At 45.9% G+C, this 9,600-nt stretch overlaps 1 protein-coding gene across 4 annotated transcripts in view; it reads left to right on the top strand.

Annotated features, from left to right (window-relative positions):
• Positions 1-9,600, top strand: part of LOC109956723 (transcription factor COE3) — a 155,836-nt gene that overhangs the window by 27,278 nt on the left and 118,958 nt on the right. For all 4 annotated transcript variants that reach the window (XM_020594052.1, XM_020594053.1, XM_020594050.1 and 1 more), the window contains one exon: positions 2,311-2,384. In XM_020594052.1, coding sequence (XP_020449708.1) covers positions 2,311-2,384 — 74 coding nt within the window. The remainder of the gene's footprint in view (positions 1-2,310; positions 2,385-9,600) is intronic.

Raw genomic sequence — 9,600 nt, 5'->3', positions numbered from 1 at the left:
CCTCGCACCTTCGCCTCCCACTACATGACACCTCACTGGCTGACAGGTGGGCTGCAGGCCCCACGGATCGATAAGGCCCTGTCAAGGACCGGTTAAGGGCCCCGCATCCACTGGACTGGCAGAGGAGCTGGCTTCATGCAGATTGGACACTACAGTGACAGCAGCGTCTGTACGGCAGATCAGCTTCAGGTAGAGCGGGTCGTCTCCTAACCAGAAGATTAGCAGTTCGATTCCCAACTTGTCCAGTCCCCATGTCAAATGTCCTTGAGCAAGACACTGAAGTTGCTCCCAGTGATGACACTGGTGTGTGAAAGTGTGTGTGTCTGGGAGCGCGAATGGCTGAATGGCCAAATAGTGTGAAAGTGCTTTGAGTGTGCTGCGATGCATAGAAAGGCGCTAAATGAGTACAAGACCATTTGCCATTTTACCAGACAGGCTGAAGGACTCGGTGCCACTTCACCAGCAAGGTCTCTCTGGTTTTTTTAAAATTCCTGGAGAACAAATGAAAAGTCTGAGACAAAACCAGAGACTGCCTAGATCTGCCAACAAGTCACTTTTTCAGTTTTTTTTTTCATGCACACCCTGATCTAAAGATACAGGACTTGGTAATCGTGCTTTGACGAGGATCCTCATAATCCCAAGTGTCTGACTTTAAACTTGCAGACAGGTGACAAAGGAAACACCTGAATAAATGAAGACAGGACCGGACTGATGAGGATGACCATGATGTGACTCAGACGCTGTGGCCTCCACAGTCCCCAGGTCTCAGCCCAGGTGAACAGCTTTGTGTTCACCCCTCCAGGAGAGTCAGTGCCAGGGTGGAGCTGTTCTGGTGACGGGTGGTGGCCACGGCACCTCGCTGAGAAACCAAGCCTTATCCCACAAACAGCCCTTTAAAGACATGAGGAGCAGACTTGACGTCCTCTCGTTCCAACATGATCTTTCCAGAACAGCTCTTCACTTTCCAAAGTGTCCACACTTTTCTAAAAACAAACCCACTTAGAAATATTTTTGCTTTCAAAAAATGTTTCCATCTTGTGAAAAATTATTTTTCCAGAATGACCTCACTTCATAAAAACTGTCCTTTCTGTCCAAAGTGTCCACTTTCTAAAAATACATCCACTTTTTGAAAATAAAACCTTTTTTAAAAAAGGTTTCACTTTACCCAAAACTCACTATAAAGGTGACTGGCAGATGTTTGCATCAGGAACGATGATGTATAAATATTGACTGCCACATCTACACACACACCATGATGTGTGTGTGTGTGTGTGTGTGCGTGTCCCTGATGCAGTCCACATCCCTTCTGGTCAAACTGGAGCATTTTAATCCAGAGGAACAGAGCCAGGATCAGGATCAATAATGCAGAAGTGGTCGTTATCCTGAAAGTATTGTCCCCCAGGGCTGTGTGTGCAGGGTGGAGGTCTGTTTTGACTATAAAGGTGGATGAGGTAGTGGTAGGTCATCGTAGGAAACCAGGGAGGACACACACACGCGCACACACACTTACTGGAGTTCATTTACAACCACCAGGGTATTACAGAAAACACACACACCTCCGCTCAGCAGTCATCCGTCATCTGGATGCTGACATGACAGCTCGGTGGGGGTGAGGGGAGTGAGGAGGGGGTCGTCATCCTGGGGCGGCGCCCGCCATCTGGCAGGGAATTCTGGGAAGGTTGGAGGAGGCTGAGACCACCAGAGGGGAGGTGGGAGGTGGTTGGAGCTGGTTGGAGGCCATGTTTGACTTTGCTGGTGTGGTGGTCCACTCGGGGAGTGGAGGAGGGGGGTGAACAAAATAAAAACAACACCTGCACACTGACATAGCTGTTAATGAAACAACTGGTTCATTCACACAGTGAACTGGTTCCCAGTTCCAGGTCCAGGTCTCAGTTACAGGACAGTTTACACAGACCAAATGGATTATTTATATACGGATTGACGTTAACTAGTCTACATGTGTGGTTAACTCAGCGGTTACCAACCTGGGGGAGCCCAGAGTGAAGCCGGGGGGGCTACAGTGGCTAAATATAACTGACATGTATGGTGGTGGTGATGGAGGGGGTCAAAAATATTTTTACCAACAAAAAGGGGGCCCAGTAGGACAGGTCTGGGAGCCGCTGAGGGAACTGGTTTAAATGTGAGCTGACTTCTTATTTATAGCAGGCAGTAATGAGCCGGGACACACTCCAGTGAGAACATCATGGCAGTTTAACGTGATGGAGTACAACAGTCCTCCACCTGAGGAGATGCTGCTGACTGGGTTGTTCTCAGCTCCTCACCTGTCGCTGTCTGTCTCTGTCCTTCCAGCCCATCCTGTACGAAGGTCAGGACAAGAACCCGGAGATGTGTCGCGTCCTCCTCACCCACGAGATCATGTGCAGGTAAGACCCACACCGTAGTTAACCCTAACCCCAGTGACCTCTCAGTGGCCGTGTCTCTGCCGTGCTCAGTGGCACTGAGGCAGGACAAACGACTGTTGACGAACCCGGTGGCACTCCTCTACTGTACACTGACATGTACCTGGGGTTGAACAGTGTGCTGTCAAACTCTGTCTCCACTGCATGTGTGTGGGTAGGTTTTTGTTGATACACGTCTGCGGGGGGTGTTAACAATGCTGCAGAGGAAGCGTCCGAGTGTTTTAACAGTGTAGTGGTCACGTCCTGGATTGTCAGAGGAGGCTCAGCGCGTTCTGCTGTTGCACAGAGGTCAGTGTTCAGCATCATTCCTCAGCTCGTAGCAGACTGGCTAATGCTAACTGTCAGCTGGGGCTACAGTTAGAAGCTGTTTGCTTGTTACTCTTGCTGTGGCAGGTGCCTTCAGCTGTGGGGACAACATTACAGTTGTATTCAAATCCAAGCAGACAGAAACGAGCGAAATCTCAGCAGCAATCTTAATGTTTGCACTGAAGAGCCTCTCAGGCTAGAGACTGAGAACCAGCTGACACCATAGATTGTGCCTTCCCGCTCTTGGCCCCTCCTGTCCTGGTTCCTGAAACTAAGATGTGAACTACAGATGCCTGGTTGGGACAAACTGTACAAACTGCAGCCTCCAGCCTGAAGCTAGCGTTAGCTGTCTGACAGCAGCACTGCAACGACACAGTGTCAAGTGACGAACTTGACGGTCCAGCCATGTATGACCCAGAGTTTTTATGTATAGCTGACGTTGTTTACTGAGTCGGCTAGGCTAATTCAGCTGTTAGGTCGCATCATGACGGTGATGGCGACACCTGAACTACAAATGAGCTAAGGAAAGGTTCGATTACTGAGTGCACAGATAAAGAGGCAGAGTTTGTGTTGGCTTTATTGTCACGCTGACAGAGAGTCGAGTGATGCCAGTGGGACTTTTAGCCGGCCAGAGCTCCTCCATGGAGGCTGGAAAAACCCATCTTCTAACCTTGGCTAGGCGGCAGGCGGGGCAAATTTACAGACCGTACTTTGCCAACACAGGGTGGAGAAGCTGGAATAACAACAGGAAGGTCATGGAGGGGGGTGTAGCTGGGAGACACCACGTCCCACTGTCACTGGGGTTACCAGGCAGAAAATGTGCAGATTTTCTACTTCTTGGGGTCTTATCGTCTAGCAAACAGAATCTCTGTGGACTTTGGACAAAACAGCACATTTAATACCATTGTTGAAGTTGTCTGGTGCTGTTGTTGTTGTTATTCCCATTTCCTCCTGTGCTCTTTGAGGACCTCTCATTCATGTTGGGTTAAATGTTGTGGTTTGTAGCTTCGTTTGTCTAAGCCTACTTATGTCAGTTGTACCGTTCCCACTGCGTTAACGTTTTACTCGTCTTATTTTTCTTACAAGTTATTTGCTGTCATAGTGTGTGTGAATAGAAAGACTGAGAACAATCAACAGTTTTCTGTGTCAGTGTTAAAATATATGCACTTCTGTGCTCATTAGAATTTTACTATTCTGTCTTACTTCTGACTCTGAGCTGTGTTTAATGTAAAGATGCATTTTTTTCCTAATTTGATTTTTTTAAGCGAAAGCACTCGGCGTCACGTGAGGCCAGCTGGGTTGGTGTGTGTCTTTAATAGAAAAAAGTGCAGCTGCTGGTTTGTCGTTCATCACACCAATCAACACATTTCCTGCCCTGCGTGTCTCTGCTGTTGACTGAGTTAATGGTTTTACTGGTTCAGACCGAGGAGTGAAGAAGAGGAGTGAGGAAGGGGGGTTAAAAATAGGACACACATGTAAACACGACTGAAGCTGGAGCCTCGTTGTGTAGTCGTGCACAGATACGTTCTCTCTCTATGCAGACCAGGAAACATTCAATTGTACATTTTTTAAAATCACAATTAAGTCTCGTTAGTTCAAACAACCAGTGTGCACGGTGCACTGGTTCCTGTTCACGATACACTGGTGGAACTTTGCTCATCCGTACACGTATGTGTGCCGTGAACTAGCTGACGTGTAGCAGACTGGTTTCTGTAAACCTGTCTGTGATGAACCTGTAGAGTAAACTGGTCTATATGTGCGGTTAGCTGGTCGACCTCTGAGGTTTACTGGTGCACATCTGCAGTGAACTGGTTGCCCTCCAGAGTAAACTGGTTGTAATGTTTGTAAGTTTGTATAGATTTAGAGTAAACTAGATGAACAGGAATGTGGACTCTTGGTGTTTTGCTTTTAGTCATCACTTGTATTTTTAAATTTATATATTTTATTGTGACACGTTTAGTTTTTTTGCAAAGTGTCCGTACCATCGGTGGAAGAAGTACTCGGGTCCTTTACTGAAGTAAAATTAGTAGTATCACTGTGCAAAGAAACTGTGTTCCAGTAAAGGTCCTGCATTCAAAGTACAAAAGTATCAGCTTCCAAATATAATTGAAGTACCATCAGTACCAGTACTGGTCCAGCAGAACGGCCCGTGTCCCAGTAACGTCTCTGATACTGGATCATAGTGACTAATTACTGTGTCCATCACTTTAATGCTGCAGCTGGTAAAGGTGGAGCTGATGGTAACTACCTTATATACTTATACTGGGAAGTACTTTACATCCTACTGGGTAGCTGGTGGATTTCTCACTGGGATCAATAGAGTCTGATGGTTCTACTGGGTTTGGTTTGATTCATCTGGTTCTGGACCTGAAGGTATCAGGTACATGTAGTGTAGTAAAAAGTACACGGTCTGTCTCTGACATGGAGTCACAGGATGAAGGAGCAGGATGTGGAAGTACTCAGGTAAAGTACAGATAACTCAAAACTGTACTTGAGTAAATGCACTGGTCCTTACTGGAAGATTCTGCACAGATTAAATGGCACCAGTCTGGACTGCAGACATCTGAGGTGGTGGTGCAGTTTGAGCTGACCTCCCAGGTTTTATCTCATCCTCTTCTTCACCCGAACTCTTCCGTCTCTAAACTTCCATCCTCCTCTGACTTTTCTCAGGGCGTCGGGCTCATTTCCCCCCCTGTGAGATTCCTTCGATATGAGCTTCATTTCCATAATGACGGCGGGCTGTCTGCGTCTCGGAACTTCAGTCATTATGTGATTGAGTGCGATTATTAACCAGCTTTCCCCCTGATGGCTGCTGTGTTTTCATTCGCTAATGAGTGAGGGATCAGAGACCAACTCACTGTTTCCATCTCCGTCTCTCTGCCGTCATGCTCCCAGGTGACATCGACTTTGTGGGCGTCCCTGTTGGTTTGTTTACCTGGATCACACTCAGTCGGCTGCACCTTTGGGTGGTGCATGTCTTTGGGTGTACGGGTGGAGGAGAGCACCCTGTTGTCTCCTCATTAACATCTTTTATTCTAGATTTTTTTTAGACAGAAATATTGTATATTTGACCCCACTGCATTTACTGGTTACTGTGGTAAAATCTCCACAATATGACCTTTTAGAGGCGTTTGTTTTCTTCCCAGTGACACACTGGGCCTCATGTCCCACATGTAGGAGTGGGAATTCTGCTCCTTATTATCATCCATGATAAATGTAGAAAGGCTGTACTTGTATGTTTTGTTTTGCCCGTTTTGATTAGCATATTTAAGTGTACCCAGTGTTTAATACTGGCCTTTTCCAGTCCAGACTGGTGCCATTTAATCTTTAGTTTTATTTATTCGTCTTTTATCAAAATGTCTAAGAGTCTCTTATCATTTCCTTGAGTTTGCAAGTGTCCCTGAAACCACCAGTCAGTGTGTGAACTGTCTGATGGACAGCTGACTTAGATGGAGCCAGAAGCAGTAGCCTGATGTGCTAATGCAGAGGTTTATAGTGCACGGCAGACCGTTCCACACTATAGTTAATTATTGCCACTGGGCAGGAATCATGTATGTTATTTAGCTGACATGTGGTGATGTGGCTGCTCAGAAAAACATGTTCCTGCAGTGTAAAACATTCCCAGATGGGTCTGCACTGGTATTAATGGTTGTTAGAAATGGTCAGTGCAAACTCCTGAACAACCACAACCTCTGTGCAGAGTAGACTGGCCATAACTCCAGCTTCCCACATCCCTGTGTGAACATATTTGTTCTTAACTTGTAGTAAGAACTATTTCATGTTTCCATTTGTCCTTCAGGTATTAAGGAAAGTGACGTCTGTCGTAGTCTGTGGTCATCTGGGGAAAACACTTGACTTAAGAATTCCCTGAATCTGAACTGAGCTTGTGAAATCAGTTTAAATTAAAATTGTTTGCCTGATAAAAACCTGGATTAATTCAGGATACTCCTCCATTTTCTCATCTTGTTTCAGGAATCTTTCACAATAGAAACAAAGAACTATGACATGATCTTCCTCCACTGTGTGTGTGTGTGTGTGTGTGTGTGTGTGTTTGAGCTGTGACCTTTCCATTGTGTCATTGCAGCACATTAACTATTTTTAAATCGGCCTCTGCTGTTTTCCAAAACTACCAGTCCACAACTGAGCGAGCAGAAGTGGCGGTGGCAACCAGCTTGGCACAGCAGTGTTGCCAGCGGGCTCCCGGAGGCTCCCGCCTAGCTGGTCCAGGCCTTCGGGTAATTACAACACTTGCCCTTTGAAAGCGAGCCCTGTGCTGCCGGCCCGTCCTGCTCGGTGATATCTGGATGCTGTGATCGGAGCGCCAGCCTGTGACGCCCTGCTGCACCGTGGTTGGGGACTCTTTGAGGGGCTCTCTCAGTTCTGTGTGTGTGAGTGACGTAGAGTCGACGGGCCCAAACAAACCTTCTCTTTGTACTTTAAGTAGATTCCACTTGCACTTGTGGCGACGACGGAAGTGGCTGCTGAACGGCGAGGAGGAGCTGGTACTGGCACTGGTACTGTAATGATGCTTCTGTGGCCCGGCCGAGGCTCGCCGGCCAAACTGGCTCCTGTGCCCTGAGTGTGTGTGTGTGTGTGTGGAGCCTCTCTGCAGAAGCAGTGAGGGACAAACTCTCTCCGCCAAAATGAGTGACAGCAACCACAAAACACACACTGTTTGTGTTATTTTTGCCAGGATTTTAGCCATGTGCGCGCGCACACACACACACACACACACACACACACACACACACACACACACACACACACACTCCCTCTCAGGTCTGTGTGTTGTTCCTCTCAGTCATTAGCCGGCCGTGGTGTTAGCCTGTTTGCGGCCCGGGGGGAAACGTCATTAAGGCGATATTGTGGACGCTCAGCCAAGGTTTGTTTTCGTCTTTGGAAAGGGGCCCCGGGTCCCTGGAGGGGCCCCAGCAGTGCTCCTGGGGTCCAGTTTGTTTATAACACTTCTTTGGCAGTTTGGAGGAGGTTGTCATCACAGCAGCACCAGTGGGTTTCCAATGCTAATTGGTCTCCTGGAACTTTCACTAATGGTTCCAAGTAGCTGGGGGAATAAATTATTGTGGCGCATTCTGTGGCAACAGTCACACATACACATGCACACAGAGACAGCGGGGACACAAACACAGCGCTTAGTTTATGATTTTTCTGTACTTAGAGATCAAACGGTGTGATAAATGATTCATAAAGCGTCTCATTTGGCATTCGCAGCCTCGATTTGACGCTTGTTTGTCAAATGGCAATTTGATTCAGGACAGCATGGGGCGAATGCAGGAGCGTAATTGGACGTCGCAGGTCACATGCAATATGATAAATTTTTAAGAATTACTGGGAGATATGTTAATGACCCTCACGGCGATAAGAAAGACCTGAAGAAGAGAGAGGCGTGGGTTCAGTGTGCAGAGCAGCTTGTCAGAGGGGTTCCGGCAGAAAAATTAGATCAGGTGTCAGGAATGTGTTGCTGTTAATGATGGATGGATCGCTCCTGTCACATTTACATTTCAGAAAACTCCAGCACACACTGACGCTCGGTGTTCTAGATTAATTTAGACATATTTCCTACATCTCTGTCTTGTTGGAGGCTGAAACATGAAACATGTTTCCTCTGAGGCTGAATGTGTTTGACTGAGGACATGAATCTGTTTCCTGCATTTAGGTAAAAGTATTACTGTATATGCAAATAGCATCTGAAATGTGAAAAGTAAAAATACAAAAGTAAAACAACTTGTGCAGCAGAACGACTCCAGTCACTGTTACATTATCATTTACTGTGGTATTATAACGGGGACATATAATGTCTCTGTTTGGGCTGGAGCTCATTTAAATTTGTTCGTACACTGGTGGGCAATTTAATCTATAACAATACAATTTAATTGTCATTATATTTTCCAATGTAAATAACCACATGTGGCAAAATCGAATTACATGGCCTGAGTCAGACCCTGAAAACTAAAAAAAGACCTGACACCCAACCTCACTTTGAAACAACATCCTGCTCAAGCTAATGACAAACATCATGAGATAAGTGTGAACCCAGTCAGCTCAACAGCAAGTGTACTTAGAATCGACAGCAGCCAATCAGGGAGAAGAAATAAAGGTGTGATGATACTTCAGATTATCACAAGAAATGACTGTAAATATGTCACAGGAAAGACACAGCGAGACTCAGGCGTTGTTTCCACATGTCAAGATCCTCTTTTTCTCCCCCTCACTTTCATCTCCACCTCTGAACAGAGCACAGACAGACGTTGATATGTTCATCTGGCTCTCCACTGTTAAACTATACAAGCAGCAGGTGAAAACAGGCCCTTCTTTGCCCTGGGTTTTGCCTCTCAGGCTGCACAGAGACCACTGCTCTGTGTAATGAACCCCTCAGACCTCTCGGGTGGTCTGGGACAGATGCTCTTCCTGTCTGCAGAGTCAAAACTAAACCTGGAGAGCCTATGCTGAGTTGTACCCCTTTAAATCCTACATAAAGCCTAATCTAACTGCCTTTCATGTCTTACAGCACTTTGAGTTGTTGTTGTTGTTGTTGTCCTATGAAGTAAGTGTTTTTCTGAAAACATTTTGAAACCAAACAGCTTTCACCAAGAATCAGTTTAATAAAAATAAAAAAAGGAAATAAATCTGTGCTGCCTTTTCTGAAAACTTCTTTAAAATGTTATTGTATTTGTAAATTGAATGTATTAACAGTATTAAATGCTAATTAATTAGGTGAATAGTGTATAATGACTAGTTTAGGACTTGTTTATACAACATACAGTGGGTACGGAAAGTATTCAGGCCCCCTTAAATTTTTCTCTCTTTGTTATATTGCAGCCATATGCTAAAATCATTTAAGTTCATTTTTTTCCTC

Source organism: Monopterus albus, unplaced genomic scaffold, assembly GCF_001952655.1.
Source record: "Monopterus albus unplaced genomic scaffold, M_albus_1.0 scaffold21.1, whole genome shotgun sequence".
NCBI classification, from domain to species: Eukaryota; Metazoa; Chordata; class Actinopteri; order Synbranchiformes; family Synbranchidae; genus Monopterus; species Monopterus albus.
This window is presented reverse-complemented; position numbering and strand designations above follow the sequence as displayed.